At 40.1% G+C, this 17,139-nt stretch overlaps 1 protein-coding gene and 1 long non-coding RNA gene across 3 annotated transcripts in view; both read left to right on the forward strand.

The window, feature by feature from the left end:
* Positions 1–16,723, forward strand: part of LOC115221704 (protein mothers against dpp) — a 31,353-nt gene extending 14,630 nt beyond the window's left edge. Inside the window, exons 3-6 of one of the 2 annotated variants that reach the window (XM_029791908.2) lie at positions 4,853–5,056; positions 9,084–9,236; positions 12,877–13,098; positions 14,215–16,723. In XM_029791908.2, coding sequence (XP_029647768.1) covers positions 4,853–5,056; positions 9,084–9,236; positions 12,877–13,098; positions 14,215–14,615 — 980 coding nt within the window. In that variant the 3' untranslated portion in view covers positions 14,616–16,723. The remainder of the gene's footprint in view (positions 1–4,852; positions 5,057–9,083; positions 9,237–12,876; positions 13,099–14,214) is intronic. The other variant, XM_029791909.2, reaches the window with a different exon arrangement.
* On the forward strand, positions 9,248–11,594 carry LOC118766818. The gene is made up of 2 exons (XR_005002726.1): positions 9,248–10,051; positions 11,489–11,594. It is a non-coding gene; the product is annotated as an uncharacterized LOC118766818 (long non-coding RNA).
* Positions 16,724–17,139: the final 416 nt, after the last annotated feature.

The raw sequence follows: 17,139 nt of genomic DNA on the forward strand, positions 1-17,139 counted from the left end.
TTTCAATTAAAGTGTATTTTGTGTGTGTGTGTGTGTGTGTATTAAAGAAGGCAATAAAGAAAACCAAAATGATAGTGTTCAGTATGTTGGCGACAGGAATTTCTGTCAAAGAGACATGGTTAAACAGTTTCCTTCATCTCCCTCTTTCTCTCTCTCTTATTATTACTCCCACTGCCACCATCAACACTACTACTTTTAATAATACATCAGCAACTCTCCCTCTCTTTTTCTTTCTTTCTCTCTCTCTCTCTCTATCTTTGCCACTGCTCTCACTGTCTCTATGCCTACTATTACTCTCACTCCAACACGAGGAATAGAACTGTCTTTGAATAGTGAGAGAAGGGGTCAAAGTGTGACACACTGATACACAGAAATTGATTTTTGCAGTATTTGTTCTGGCTTTCTGCTCTCTCAGTTCAAATCCTACCAAGGTCAACTTTGCCTTTCCTGGTTCAGTAAAAAAAAGGTACCAGTCATGTACTGGGGACGGTTCTTGTCTTTCTGTTTTTTTTCTTTCCATCTCTTTGTCTGTCTCTTTTGGAAGAAATCGGCTGTGGTCATTTCAGGAGAGGGTTTGGATCTGCCAAGACACCATATATCTTGATGGTTATCCCTCTGTTTGCGAATAGTTTTTCAGGGTGCCATCATATGCCCAAGGCAAGGTGAAACTGTACATTTATATTGAAGGGGCCAGTTTTTGCTCCTCAGTTTCATGACTCCTGACATTCAATCAGTTGATGTCATCTCAAAGATTTCAACTCACAAATGGTGAAACAATGACTGAATCACCAAATGTCCCTTAATATAAACTCAGCATTTTCTATTGAGTATTTAGGTTGTTTATTTGTACACACACACACACACACACATTATATGGACATTCCTTGTACAATATCATTTTCTCAAGAATCTCACAGTGGTGTCTGCCTCTGAATTTGAATCGACTTTTGTTTTCCTTTTGTTATTTTTGACACTTGTTTTCTATTCGGTAAAAAAAATTCTGTAAATAAAACCAATCTGAAGTGGCCAGTCGCTCTTTCAGACAAACCTCATCTACAGTAATACAACAACCTTCACAGAACCATTAACACTTCAGCATTTAAACCAGCCAGATCCGGCCCCTCACACCTACCCTACAATATCATTCTCAAAATAATCACATCATTGAAAGCTCAAAGATATTTTAATTCAAAACGATGTGAATAAATAAACTTTACATTTGACAGAGAAGTAATCTGAATGTGAAAGGGGTTGGAAACAAAAAAGGGTTTAAGAGATCCCAATGAATACATTTCTGAAGCCAGGTCTGTGGTTTGGTCTGCAAGTTCACTTCTCAGCCACATGGTTTTTAGGTTCAATCTCACAGTGCAGCACCTTAACCCTTTCGTTACCGTATTCATTCTGAGATGCTCTGTGTTTCTTTCAATTAATTGTAAATATAACAAAGAATTTAGTAAAATAACTTAGTTATCACTAAGCTAGTGTTAGGAACATAAATTGTGACTAAGGTTTGGTGGAAGATTTTAATTCAAAACTTATGAAAACAATTTATGTTACAGAGCCAGAGCCGGTTTTGGCCAGGTTAGTATCGAAAAGGTTAAGCAAGTGGCTTCCTAGGTAGCTTTAGGTCAATTAAAGCTGTGTAAATAGATTTGGTAAAACGAAATTGAAAAAAAAGCCTATTTTGTGTACCATTTTACATATAAACAATGATTATAAATGAAATGTTTGCTGTTCCTTTGTTGTGTACAATTTTCATTTTTTAAAACCCCTAAGCATGTGTAAAATAGGTTTACACATTACTTATGGGTTTAAAAAAATTAAAATATAGTTTATAGTATTGAACTATGCGAAAGTGATATAGGGCCCTGATGATTGGGGTTCTATTTTAAGAGTGGTTCCAGCGAGTGGTTTAGGAACTGGGAAATGTACCTCATGAAACACGTGTAGCCAAGTTATTAAGTAGTTGGCATTTAAAATAAAAATTCTTTTTTTATATGGAGAGATGAAAGGGCCTACTATCTCTAAATGAAAACACACATATATATATATATATATATATATATATATATATATAGTGTGTGATTTGTGAATATCCTCCATGGATATCCATGGAGCATGTTGTTTCTCCAGGCTCCTTCAATGTTATTTCAAAATTCACATTGGTACTGCTCATCTTCAGCAGCAGCAGCCAACCCATCAAAAACTGTGGGACCTAATGCAAGTTCTTCAACATAATTCCTTTCAAGTAATATGGAATTAGTGCGGTCACCTGCTAATTACTTTTGCTCCAGGTGTCTTTGTATCACCTGAAAAGTGGTTCTTTCATATTTTTGATAACTTTGGTTAATCGCTGCCCTCTGTCCCTGTGGTAACTCACTTTCTTGTGTTGGAGGGTTGCAGAGATACCATGGCACTATTTGTTCTGTCTGTGCTTTGAGTTCAATTCACTCTAATGTCAACTTTGCCTTTCATCATTTCACTAGATGTTGGTAGAGCTGGTAAAGCATTACCTCAGACTCCTTGCAGTATCTCCTCTGATTCTTGCAGTATCTCATGGCAACACTGTCAAGTTCATTAGATTGGCTATAAAGTGGCAGCCTTCAACTTAGACAGCTCTCGATGCAGAGAGCAATGACTTGAATACATGAACAGCAGTTAGTCTCTCACTATTTTGCACCAAGCCTGTCATTTACTGGTGTAGATGCATAATCTATCTTCAATGCTGGAGGCCCATCCTATGCACAAACACTTTACACTACCTGCTAGGTCCACAGACAAAGCATTCATTTTCTTAGATTAATTGTATTTTTATTTTGTGGCAGCAGCAGTTTTAAATTTGCACCCATTTCAAGCACTGTTGACCTTGTGAAGGACAAAACTGTACCTAAATTGGTGATTGCCACCACATTGTTGACATATTAGCAGCTCTCTATGAGCTTCTTTTAATGCATTTCAGAATCAGGATGTCGACTTGCTTCAGTTGTTTGGTCAAAGAACCAGAAGAACCTTGTTGCCAACCAATTAATCTCTGGTTAGATCCTGGTGCATCTCTGCACTTGCAACCTTGCTCAAGAACGGAGAAAGCCAGGAGGGTTTCTCCTCATTTCAATGTCAGGAAAGAGAGCAAAGGATTATTGTCGAGTCCCTGTAAAAGATGCAAAAATTGGGGCCAGGGATGGTCAGAAAGGTGACTTATGAAACAGAAAGTCCTTCTGCAAGTCAACGCATGTCGATGTATCTCTGCCTAATAGACTAGATTTGGTAGGCAACAGCATTTGATGGGTATAACAAAGTTCATCAGTCTGGTAACCATGCAACACAAATGAGTAATCCAGGTGGATTAGTCAGCACAAATGATTAATCCACCTGCTACTGGAACTGATAGATGTAAAAGAAGTCTCACCTCACAACATTTTCAATGTTGGATGTCTTCTCTCTAAAAAATCTGTTATAGAATTCAGAGACATTGTGAAGTAATTTCTATTCTGATGACCCAAATGTGTGTGTGTGTGTGTGTGTGAGAGCTGGGTAATGAAGTAGGCAGTAGATGGAATTTTAAAGAAACATAAGTGGTGAGGCATCTAACCACTGTTTATATTAGCAACTATTTTGCCCAGCTTGCAGCGGACGGGTCATATTCTGGAGCTGCATGAAACCTTTCTGATTTTTATCATTTTCTCCACCACCTCATCCCTTCATTTAATTTCTTATATCAAGGTTTTACTCCCTTACTTGTACCCTATCATTCTATCACTTTAAACATTACAAATCCAGAAGAGTATGCTCACCTTATCCCTTTCTAGGTATTGGCAATGTTTTGCCCCCAAGTCCCACGCCTCACTATTACCTAGTATCACTCTTTATACAATCTACTCTGAGAGAACCCCTTTGTTATAAGCAGAAGTAAAAGCTCCCCAAATATTTTTCTGTCCTGTTCTTTTTCATACTTTGAGAGCGACCACCTTTGCTGCTAATAATGCCATCAAGGTAAAAACAATTTGACTGCTTTTAGCAAGCTTTCTGAGTATTTGAAGGGATTTATTTTCTGTGTATTTCTGTGTATTTTCTGTCAGCCTGTCTCTGATCCCACAACACTGTGTATATCCACAGTGTCTACCGTGTACTCCACGTTGTATTTCTTCCTATTCTTTGGCTATTTCACTGGCTTCACTCCTTGTATGTGTTCACATTGTTTTCCTTTGCTATAAAAACCCATTAGAACTTACACAATTTCATTCTGGCAACGAGTAGCCCATGTTTGCAAAGAAGGTTTGGTAATGGAAAGAACCTTTAGTCCGGGGCTGCCTCTGCAGATCTCGTTTAGCCTTTGGTCAGTGATAACAACATGATAACATACACGGCTCTAAACAATGTTTAAACAAAGATTTGTAATAAGTTCTCTCTTTACACATGGGATGTAATACAGGTGTAAATATATGTACGAGGGGTGGGACTGGAAAGTTCCTGGCTTTTGGGTAAAAGAAAATACAGGAGGATCACTTAATTATGATTTTCCCCTTCTCAGATTCACACAGTTATTGCTGCGGTCCTTCAGTTTTTCTAATCCCTGTAAAAGAACGCCAGCCAGGCCTCTCGCGATACCCTTAAAGCCAGGAACTGTATATAGTGGAATTGAATGAAGCATTGGTGGCTGTCATCTTCAGAAGAGTTTAAGGGTAATGTTTGTAGGTTGTGACATTGTTATTATATTAGTTATTATTATTATTATTAGTAGTAGTAGTAGTAATAATAGTACCTAAAGCACCAGTAGTAGTAGTAGTAGTAGTATGACAATTGCATTATCAATTGCAAAGCTTTTCCTCTCACATCTTTCCTTTTCTATTTTCAGTTCTTCCACCAGTTCTTGTTCCTCGATACAGTGAATTTCCAGCAGGTGGCCATGCACCTCATCATCAAATGGCCCCTTTCCATCCAATCCAAGAGCCAGCCATGCCCCATAATGTCACTTATCCCTTTATCAACCAACAACAACAGCAACAGCGCCAACATTCTCCTGCAAGTTCAGCCCCCAGCAGTCCTTTTGGATTACCTGGTAAGTTATCCTTTTAACAACCATTGCAGAAATTAGGGTTCACAGTCCATACTGCAGGGCCCTCATCTTGACAAGTCCTCTCTATTGAGACTGCTTTAAATTTATTTTGTTGTTTTGTATATGTGTTTATGTGTGTATCGTCATCATTTGATGTCTGCTTTCCATGCTGACATGGTTTGACAGGATCCAGTGAGCCATGGGGCTGCACCAGGCCCCAGTTGTCTGCTCTGGCATGGTTTCTACAGCTGGATGCCCTTCCTAATGTCAACCATCTTACACTGTGTCCTGGGTACCACTTTTTTTATGCCCATGGTGGTGGTTCTTTGAGAAGGTAGAGAGTTAATATTTATGCCAGAGGCAAGCAGAGAAGGTATATGGCTACCCACCTTTTAAGGGTGGGTGAGAAAAGGGTAAGATGGTGGTGGGTGCCAGAGTAAGGCCCTCAAAATATGAGATGATAGGTGTGTGAAGGGAGAGAAGCAGGTAGATAAATCTAGTGAACAAGGGAGGAGGTGCAGCATGATGGGAAATGTCAGAGTGAGGGGGGGTGGGGGTTGGAAGAAAGGGATAAGAATGGGTCAGCGATGATGTTTTTAGGATCTCATCTTTGCTCCTATGCATGGGTCTTCTCAAGTACAGCAAATTGCCACTCAGTGACTTGAGATCAGCCTTCACTTCTTCATTCCAAATCTTCCTGGGTCTCCCTCTTTCATTACTTCATTATGCAGCTCTCCTCATCCATCCATTCCATATGACCTAAACCAGGCTCAGTCTTTTCTCTTGCAGACTTCATCCAATTTCTCTTATGCCTATTTTGTCTCTCAATACAGCAATACTTCATCGTACATGCACACTGATATCGTATATCCTATGGAGTACACTAATTTCATTCCTCTCTAGTCTTTCTATGTTAAGGGCTCATGTTTTATCGCCATATAGCAATGCTGTTCATACATAAGCTTTATACAACTTGCCTTTCACTGAGAGAGAGAGAGAGAGAGAGAGAGCTGTGGTTGCCAACTGAAGTAAAAGCTCTCGGAACTTACACTGCCCTATTCTTATTCTTTTGGAACATCCTCCACCACTGATGGCTTATTGGGTTTCCCAGGTTACAGAAACTATTTACCACCTCCAGAGCATTTAGGAAAATCAGTTTCACATATGTCCTTAGTGTTCATTGATTCTGCACATCTTCCACATTTCCTCTCTGTGAATCTGCTACACCTCTTGTGTGTCCATAGCATGCTCTGGGTTCACCATATGGAATTCCTGTCTACACCTTTCCTGCATATCAAGCAGGGCCATTTACCCGAGAGTGGTAGAGTCCTGTCTTTTTCCTGCTTACCAGAACTTTATTCTTAACTAAGTTAACTTTAAGACCCTTTGATTCCAGGTTTTGCTTCTGCACTGGGAATTTTCCTAATTCTGTTATGAGAATGAGTTAGTCAGCATATTGTGGTTCCCAAGAGCGACTGGTCTTAAATTCCTCTGTCATCACCTGGAGGACAATGATGAAGAGGAGAGTACTGAACCTTGGTGAATGCTTACCTGCTCACAAAATTCATCATTGAAAGTGTGGCTGACTCGTACCTTACCGACTACACCTGTGTGTGTGGCTTGTATGACACTTCCACAAGCCATTTGTTTTCCCCTACCTTCAATATAATATACATATATATGTATGTGTACACACACACACACACACACACACATACGTACATACGCACTTCTAAGCCAGCATGGAAGACAGATGGTAAGGGATGCACACCCACACAGGCACAGTTGCACCCATATGTCACATCCACAACAAGCATTCGTGGATGTATTTGTTTGAAAGTTTGCTTTCCAACCTCATAATTTCAGGTTCAGTTCCACTGCATGCTACCTTGGGCTGGCGTATTCTGCTGTCAACTTGAGGCTGACCTACGCTTTGCAATGAATTTGGTTGATAGAAACTGTATTAAGCATGATTTGTGTGTGTTATCATCCTTTGCTGTCCTCCTGTCCTGTGTCAGGCAGTTTGACAGAAGAAGACTCTGCTAAGACCTGCTCACTGTTTTGGCTTGGTTTCTATGGCTGGATGCTTTCCCTAATGCCAACCACTTGACTGTGTTTTATGTGGTACCAGCAGCTGTGGGATCACTAATAATGCACAAGACAAGGACCCTTCCACGAAAGTGATGGGGTCATATTGAAGGACCAAAATAGATGTCTTGCATGAAACATGGCTGCCTCAGATGAAGAGAGAAATAAGAGGAAGATGGAAAGGACATCCACCCGAGTTACAGGGAAGTTTAATATAGTTGGATAGGGTGAATGGGTGGGTAACTTCACTAGATTGCAAAAGGAGAGGAGGAGGAGGAGGATGTAGTGAATGAGCAGAGAGAGGGAGGGGGTGTTGTGGGGAAGAGATCCAACTGGAATATATTGTGTGCAGATAGGTTTGTGAAGGAAAGTGCTGGTCCACATCTTACCGAGTATCCCTCTTCCACAGGTTCCCTCCATATTGGCCCTTTAAGCAGTTGTCTTCATCCAGATGCATCACAACTGATGCCCCTTGTACCCAGTTTCTAACTCAGAACATTTACACTTTGTTGCACCTGCACACTGACATTGCACATCCTGCGAGGCATGCTGGCCTTCACATGTCCTCTACATTCACAGCCCATGTTTTTACTACCATGTAGCATAGCTGTTTGTACATAGTTATTATACTGTCTGCTTTTCACTCTGAAGGAGAGAGGCCCTTTGTTACCAACAAAACTTTCCCTAGCTAGTTCTTTTAAATGTGTGTGTGTGTATTTCTTGTTCCTTAAGGTTGTTTTTACACCTGTTTTCCCATGCTTTCAGTAATTAGACAAGTCTATTCCTGCAGAGTATCTCACGACTTGCCAGGGATTTTTTTTATCAAATGATACAACAAAACAGGAAGCTATTTATCTTTGTGGTGTGTGTCTTACCATTATTGTTGCCAATCATTTAACCCCTTGGGTAGGATGTATTCAATTGTGTCCCCAATATAGTCCTGCCCCTGTCTCACATAGAACCAATAAAGAAATCCACCAGTTTCTGTTGTTTAATGCTTTTTGGAATGGTTTCTAAAGCTGGCCACTCTTCCCAACTACTCTACAACTGGTACTGGAGAAGGTATTAGCCAGGATTAAAGCCTTCTGTTTGCACTGGATCAGTCTTTATTCAGAGTTACTGTTGTCATTCATGAATTATCTTTGCTGCAAAGTCAGTGATCAACTTCTCTGTTCTGGTTGTGGGGCACCTTTGGTAGGTGTCTTTTACTATAACCCCAGGCTGACCAAGGCCTTATGAGTCAAGCTGGTTGATGGAAATCAAAAGAAGCCTATTGTATGTGTGTGTATTCTTTTATTTGTTTCAGTCATTTGACTGCAGCCATGCTGGAGCACCACCTTTAGTCAAATAAATCAATCCCAGGACTTATTCTTTGTAAGCCTAGTGCTTACTCTATCGATCTCTGTTACCGAACTGCTAAGTTATGGGAGCATAAACACACACTTGACCACTTTTACTATCGTGGAAATATTCTTCCTAATAAATTAATTTGGAACAGAGAACCGGCTCTGCCAGTTCAGCCTTTGAAAAACTGGCAAAATAAGTCTTTAAAAATAAAGAACCAACAAAACCCTGGAGCTACCAAGCTCTGTCATCTTAACATTATATTTATGATTGTGAAACCTGGACACCTCATCCTTGGTACATCAGTGGCTTAGAGCAGTTCTGTCAACAAAAGCTCTGTACCATCTTAACCCTTTTGATTCCAACATGCCTGGGACCACCTCTGGCTCTGATACAAACTTCCACTTTTAAAGGGATCTAAATGAAAACCTTCCTTCGATTCAAAAATCTTTAATTTCAGGATTTCGAAATAGTTTTGCCATTGTTGCTACTCATTCTGTAATTGTTTTTCCACTCTCAGAATTCCTCTTTTCATATTAATAAATTGTTGTTCAGATTTTGGTGACTGGAATTTAAAAAAAAAAAATTGTTTTTCTAGCTGACACCCCTCCTCCTGCCTACCAACAACATGATGACACTTCCCAGAACAACATGGCCAATAATATGAGTATGCACCAAGGCAATACAGGTATGCAGCAAGGAGGGCAAAGCTCACCACAAGCAATGGATACTACAATAGCTACACCTCAAGGTAAGTCATTAATGTTAATTTCTTAGCTGTAATAATGGACACCAAGCTAGACATAGCCACCAATAATTCCTCAACTCCATTCTTAACATGAAATAATGTTTATCGGGTGCTCTTCAGGGTGACCCAAAAGTTTTAAATAATTTCAGCCAACTCTAAACCAGTTTGCTTGAAAACTTGCATTTTAACATTTTCTGCAATGTTACAGTAAAATATTATTCACTAAATCCACCTAGTTTCTTCATTCCAGCCTTAAGCTGACCGGGCACTGCTTCAACAGTGGCTCACAAGACTTGTAGTGATATTTTATCCCATTCACGCCTCAGAGACCTCTTCAAAACCACTTCTGACTGATTTAGCACAAGCATTGGTCTCCAAGATGGACCAAATGCTAGAGTCCATTGGGTTGAGGCCTGGGCTTCAAAGAGGTCATTCTTCTTTGGACAAGAAATCTGGGACATTGTCTCTAAGCCACCTCTGAGCCCTGTTGACAGTGTGGGTAGGTGTTCTATCCTGGAAGAGAAAAGGGCCACTGTTGAACAAGTCTTGGCTCAAATGTTTCACCTTAGGCTCAAGAATGTGTTCCTCATTGCTTGCAGCCTTGTTCTTGACTTCAGGAACAAAAACATGAGTTTTCCCCCATTGAAGACACTCCAGCCCAGACCATCACAGATAAGAGTTGTTGAGTGCAGTGGATATTTCTGGCATTCTCTTGACAGGACTGAGCAAATTCTGCAAGGACCCTCTCATTTTGGCTGTTAGCTTCTTCAACAGTTAACATCTTCTCATCTGTGAAGAGCTCATTGTCCAAGCTGTGAGTATTGAGCCACTCAAGCACTACACAAATACTTGCGAGTCCCTTTCTCTTTGAAGAAGTTGATCAGCTGTGAGCCTTTTTGCGTTTCAACAAAGCAAGTCCCAAATCGCTTTTGACAACTCAAAGATTCTCCTGAAACTTCCAGCTCAGCAGCCATCTTGGAGCACTTTGGATTTCTGTGAACTTTGGAACTGATGATGTTCTGGAGCCTGGAAATTCTGACTGACCTGGGACGTCCTGTTCTTGTTTGGTCTGGAACTCCTCCAGTGTCCCTGAATCAATTGATGGGTCAATAGATGAACATTTGCTTCATCTTTGGCCAAGATTCAAAATTTCTGATGGTAACTTGCCAGCTTGATGGCGCTCAACTACAGAAGATTGTTCATGTTCCATTCTAATTTTGGACAAAACTCTCTCTCTTAGCTTAAAGATGAGTTCAAAACCTGAAATAAAACAAAAATAAAAAAATCTTTAAAATGATATAAAATAATGATAAAGTTTCCACTTTTTTATTTTAAACTAAGAACTCCAAAAATGTAACAGAACGTTTTTTCGGTCCCCCTGCACATAAAACCCAGTTGAATTTGAAGCCAGTTTTTGGTTGAGTAGATTCTTCTTTCTTTGCTTTTTCAAGATGTTTTATATTTTAACATTTTCTCAATCATAAAATTATCAGTTTCTGTTATTTGCAGTTGTGTTTGAGTAACTGGGGGAGTTTCTAACATTGAAGTCTGTGATTTAGTTGCCTATCCCCAAAATGTCAGTAAAGGGTTAACTGGTCAGAATTTTGTTTAAATAGGTTCACTTCACAGCCACAGGGTTCTGTGTTTGGTCCTGTTGGGTCGCACCTTTGGCCTTTCACTAGATCTTCAAATGGACTGATTCATTGTCATTAATTAGAATTTAGTAGACAAGAACTGCAAAAGGTCCCTTGCATGCAGGCACTCATACGTTTTTCAGTCCCTTTAGGTCTCATAACTTAGTAGTTCAGCAAATGAGAATCAATAAAATATCTGAAATAAGTTCTTGGTGTTATGTTTAAAATTTCTGAAACTAATGCCCCAGCATGGCCATGGTCCAATGACTAGGTAATGTGTAGTGGGTGAGTGGGGGGACACTAGTGGGAAGGGAATAATTGAGATGATGATGAAGTGTGTATGTATGTGTGTGTATATATACACACACACACAAAATGCAAGCATGGCTATATGGTTGGGAAGTTTGTTTCCCAAATCAATGCCACAGGGTTCAAGTCCACTGCACACCATTTAAGGAAATGTCTTGGATTCTAACCTCAGCCCAGCCAAGGTTTGGTTGATGGAAACTGAAAGAAGCCTGCTTGTGCCTGTCTCCTTGTCTTGATTCCGCACAGTATTTGTAAATACTGTCCAGTCCTAATCTTCTGTTGCTTGGCAACAGGAAGGGGATCCATCTGCAGGAAATCTGAAACCTTACATCTGACCCAAACACAGGAAAGTGGTTTTGAAAATAACGATGTCATCTGAAATGTTGATAGAATAGAATAGGGAGAGAAAGAAACAGTGGGAAACCTAGCCTAAACCTAATAGCAGTTAAATCTCCCTCAAATCACATCCTGGACACATTGGAGACTAATTGCCAAATGGATTGTCTGAGGCTGGACTGTGTTTTGATGATGGGTTTATTTGATCTGTGCTGTCCTGGGGCTAAACAGTATCTTAACCAGAATCTGTATCTGATCCTGCTTAAATAAATGATGGGTTCTTAACGTTTTCTGCTATCTTCCATCTTAAAATGATTGAATTTGGTTTTGAGAAAATTGACATTGGGTCAGATGCTTACAGTAACTAATAATTTCTTTTTAATTGTAATGAAAAGTAGATTTCTCTTGGCCCTCAAATTAGGAGAATGTGTGTTAAGATAGGTTTGAAAATGTATTTTGGGTTTTCTGTTATTCGGAGATGAAGTTTTACTGAACTACCTTGGAATAGATTATTCTCATACTTGTTTAATTGCATTAAACTTAGTCCATAATTAATGATACAAGTCTCCTCCTGTCACCTAATTTTTAATTGCACTTAGAATGTAAAGTCTTTTAGTAAAGAAAGGCAAAACAAACAACTCCATAGTGAAAGGTGATGTTATAATTAATTCCTGACTGGCCTGGTGCAGCCTTCGAGCTTGCCAGACCCCAGTTGAATCGTCCAACCCATGCTAGCATGGAAAGCGGACGTTAAACGATGATGATGATGATTCTCTAAACCTTTTCCCTCTATCAATAAATCCCTGTTGGCTTCAGTGATTCTTCCTCTCACTACTTGCGCGTGTAGAGTGGAATCTGTTTCATTGATGAGGGCAGAAATATGAAGAACATATGTCAGAAGTTTGTCTCCCTTCTTTAGGAACTGCATTCATTTTTAACAGTACTTTTCTCACAGCATTGTTCTAATTAACCTATTTCATACTCCCCCCCCCCGCTCCCAACGCTTTTCTTGCCGATGACATGTAATTTAGATTTCTTTCTTCACTCAAAGTTGGTCATCAAGAGAAAACACCAGCACAAATTCGATTCTGTATTGTCTGTCTTAATCTAAAACCTAGACATTTTAACTTCTAATAGAAGCTGGGACTTCAGGCTTCAGAGTTGAGGAACTGAGGCAAATGTCTCCCTGGACCCGTGTTGCTAGTTTAATGGAGGGGACTTTTCCAGTAACAGCTAAGACCAAGGTTCTGTGTAATGGAGTTCCACGTCGGTCGTTCCTCCACGGACCTGTTGTGTGGATCTCCATCTTGTGTCGGGGATGTTTTTGGACGGCTTCTGTTTGTGTGTTGCGCTTTTTCTTTCAGATGGTATGCAAGTTACATATCAAGAACCGCAGTATTGGAGTTCCATCGTCTATTATGAGTTGAACAGCCGTGTTGGGGAAGCGTTTCATGCCTCAAACACCAGCATTGTTGTCGATGGGTTCACCGATCCATCCAATAATGCTCAACGCTTTTGCCTTGGTTTACTCTCCAATGTCAACAGGAATTCAACCATTGAAAACACTAGAAGACATATTGGTAAAGGTATGGCATCTTTATATTCTGATATGACGTTGTGACGGGTGGGTGGGGCGTGTGTGGGGTGATGGTGAGGTCCTAGTAATCCTTTGTATGGAGGTGGGGGGGGGCGAAGGTTTGATTCATCATTTTCCTCTATTAACCATTTCTCCAGTCATTCGTGACTGACTCCTGCTTGGTTGTTTTTTTTTAGTATTCCCCCACCCCCCCAGTTGTTTGGTTCACAACTAAATTGTAGAAAGAATGGTGATTTAGGCTGGCGAAATCATTTCACTAACTTCCACCCCTGAATATCTGTGCTATGCCACCCACACCATAAGACATTGCTACACCACCACCTTTCTCCCATCCTAATTAGCAGCAGTAATTAATTGCGATGTCAAGGACTCAATGATAAAGCAAGTCGTTTGGTGTCAGAATATCCAGGACCAGAAAGAGCCCTTTATGGTTAGGAGGTGGTAGCGTGCTTGGGGGTAATGGTGGGAGGAGGGGGAGGAGATGTAACTGGATCTGTCAATCGGTTTGGTTTGACTACTTCCTGACTCCCCCCCAACTCCTCTATTGTTTCTCTCCATTGAAAAACATTTAAAAAAAGCTGAATATCAATTCCATTCCTGCTTCTTGGCGGCATTATGTCGTTCTGAAGGGGCCAGTTTATACCAGTCGTTAATCGTCTTCGTTTCTAGCATTAAAACCTCTGCCGGAAGGGACTCTTTCGCCCCCTCCCCCTCCTTTCTATCAAGGACGGATTTTGACTTCAGGCGGTTCAAGGGAGATAACTAAAAACTGCCAACTGTTTTGCCTGATTCCATTTCACTGACTCTTCATCCACTACCGTAATGAGGAGGATGATGATGATGATGATCATGTGTAATACAGGCTCAAGGCATGACACCTTTTTTTATTGGGGAGGGGACAGTCTATTAAATTGACCCCTGTACTTGAATGGTGCTCTACACTGGAAGGGTGAAGAGCAAAGTTGGCGTCGGGGAATTGATAAAACAGCACAAAGCCTTCTATTCAGTGCTCTACCGAGTCTTGCAGTCTGCTGCCTTATTAATGCTATTCTCTGATAACATTAATGGAAAACTGTTATTAATTAATCGTTTGTTCTCTTTTCAGGTGTTCATCTTTATTACGTTGGTGGTGAAATGTTTGCTGAGTGTCTGAGTGACAGTAGTATTTTTGTCCAGAGTCGAAACTGTAATTACCATCATGGCTTCCATCCAACCACAGTTTGCAAGATCCCGCCTGGCTGTAGTCTCAAAATTTTCAACAATCAAGAATTTGCCCAGCTTCTCAGTCAGTCAGTAAATCATGGATTTGAAGCTGTATACGAACTAACCAAAATGTGCACCATACGGATGAGTTTTGTGAAGGGGTGGGGTGCTGAGTATCATCGCCAGGATGTGACAAGTACCCCTTGTTGGATTGAAATTCACCTCAATGGCCCTCTTCAATGGCTTGACAAGGTGCTGTCACAGATGGGCCCACCCCATAACCCTATATCGTCTGTGTCCTGATCTGTTGTTGTATGTGTTGTCTTGTTGATGTTGTCTGGAGACAAAGGGTGGGTGGGGGTACAGGGGACATTAGTGCTGCAGCGGTTCTACCACCATCTCCTCCTCCTCCACTTCCTCTTCTGCCTCACTTGTCTTCATCATAGTCACCATTCAAAACACTTTACATGCAAGCCTAAATATTTCAAACTCTTTATAAATAGCATCATCTCTCTCTCTCTCTCTCTCTCTCATACACACATCCCAGTCTTTATACTCTTTTACTCTCTCTCTCTCTCCCCTTCACTCAACATATATTTATGCTGTGTTGGTGGGGGCAGACGACTAAAAAAGAAAAGGAAAAACTAGAGAGAGCAGAGAGGTGGTGGGGGAGGAGAGTCCTGCTTTTTACCAAAGTTATCAAGACAACTGTTAAAATGGTTCTTGGAATCAAAATATTGCAAAGAAAGGAAAACTTCACCAAACTTAATGTCACTGCCGCCTCCTCTCGTCTGCTTTCTGTGGTTTTTGTGTTTTTGACATGAATATATCGACACTGGACAGCGTGTGTGTGGTGTTCGAATGTTAAGCAGTGGAAAAGATGTTTTCTTGCAGGGAGGGGGGGTCAGTAAATTTTCTCTCATTTAACTGCCTTCCCCTCACACACACACACAAACTAATTAGGAAAATCTCCCTCTTTATTGGAACAGTTTTTTGTTGTCTTTTTGTTCCGTATAAAAAAGAATTATTTTAGGTTTCCAGATGAAAATCTAAAGCGAATCTCTCCACTGCCTCCCCCCCATCCCTTTTCTTAAAATTACTCATTTGACTCTTGAGATTTTGAGCTAATTTTTCTCTTGTAAGTTTAAGAGTCAACATGTCTTCATAAGCAAATTTCTGAATGTTATTATGCAGGCAAAAAATTGCATCATTGCAGACATATGCACACTGCCGTGCAGTTGATGCAATGTGCAAGTATATTTCTGGATGTTGCATCAGTTTTCACAGGGAATATTGCAGTTGTTCAGCTGTGAGCGGTTGAATATTCCACAGTCACTTAATGTACTTTTTCGGTCCAATCAGTGCAACAAATCTGGTTCCTTTTGAATTACACAAGCATCCCTTTCGCTCCCACGGGTTGCTGTCCACCCCCACCCCATGAGGGAGTGGCACCAGACCTTGCCCAGCATGAGCATTCACTCTCTCATCAATGGAGGGGTTCTGTTAGAATCTGGTGCAGAGTTCAGTGCTTTAATGACTCTAGCTAAAGTTTAACAAGAAATATTGCTTCCACTGTAGATGAAACCTTCATGCAAGAAGCATTGTGTGTATGTTGGCTGGTGATGCAAATTTCAGAACTTTTATTTTTGTCTGTCATTGTGAATTCTTTGCCATTTTTAACTGCCACTTGTGTTCCTGCTGTTCAATAAATGTCACTAGGAAATCTTCAGATTAGAGGAAATGGCAGCAGACCAAAACACTTCACAACCCAAAATGCTCTTTAAACTGTTCTCTTAACCAGATTCTTCCAAGTTTGGTCAACATTTCTTTCATGCTACATTTTCTTTCCTTTTCTATATTTTCACAGTTCTTTGGGCGAGTTTTTTTTTTTTTCCATCATTTGAAACAAATTCTGTTTTTTTTTTTTTAAACTTTTTATTTTAAATTTTGTTTACTTTCAACAATAAAAAAGATATAAAAAATTTAAATTCTTCAAATTCACCAATTCTAGAATGTTCATTCTCGCAAGTCGACCAGTGTTGAGAATCAGCAAGTTACACACACACAGTTGCACTTTAGCATTGTCGGGGGTCTGGTACCCACCTTAGGTTTTCTTTTTTTTGTTTTTTTTTGTGGTAACGATGTTGGGGTGTTTTTGTTTCCAGTGCAACTGTTTTTTCTCTCTTCTTAAAAGCCTATCATTTGCTCTGCCATCCAATGTTGTATCATTACAGTTGCTGAATGCTACAGACTCTTCCTCTCTACATCTTCTGCTAATTGTTGCTTTTTTTGTCGTTCCTATTTGCTGGCTGCTTTTCATCCCAATGTATGTTTTGACACAAGTGCAAACCTGACTTCGACCCCCAATCACTGGGACATTGAGAATAAATTACAAAATATTCAAAAGGAAATATTTGGTTGCTCTCTTGCTAACTTTCAACGAAAATGTCATTATTTCCTCCTCTTCTTTCTCTCTTCCTCATAGCATTATAATTGTTAGGTCTTTTTTTTTTAACCTTTCCCTTTTTTTCAATAACATGACCCCCACCCATCAAATGCTTTCAACAAAACAACAAACATCTCAATGTTCTACTTTTGTGTCATCTCTCTCTCTCTCTCTCCCTCTCTCAATCAATCCCTGTCTTCACTAAATCAACATTTCAAGGTGTTTTATTTCAGTCTCATCTTCCAAATTTGTTTCAGCCAGCCATGACTACCACTGGTAAATGCAACAAACTTAAGCTCTCTTCCTTTTAATTGGCCATGTTTTAATTAATTAACTGACCATGTTTTTCCATTTGAGACTTCAACTTTGCAAATAATTTCA

Source organism: Octopus sinensis, linkage group LG18 (genome assembly GCF_006345805.1).
Source record: "Octopus sinensis linkage group LG18, ASM634580v1, whole genome shotgun sequence".
Taxonomy (NCBI): domain Eukaryota; kingdom Metazoa; phylum Mollusca; class Cephalopoda; order Octopoda; family Octopodidae; genus Octopus; species Octopus sinensis.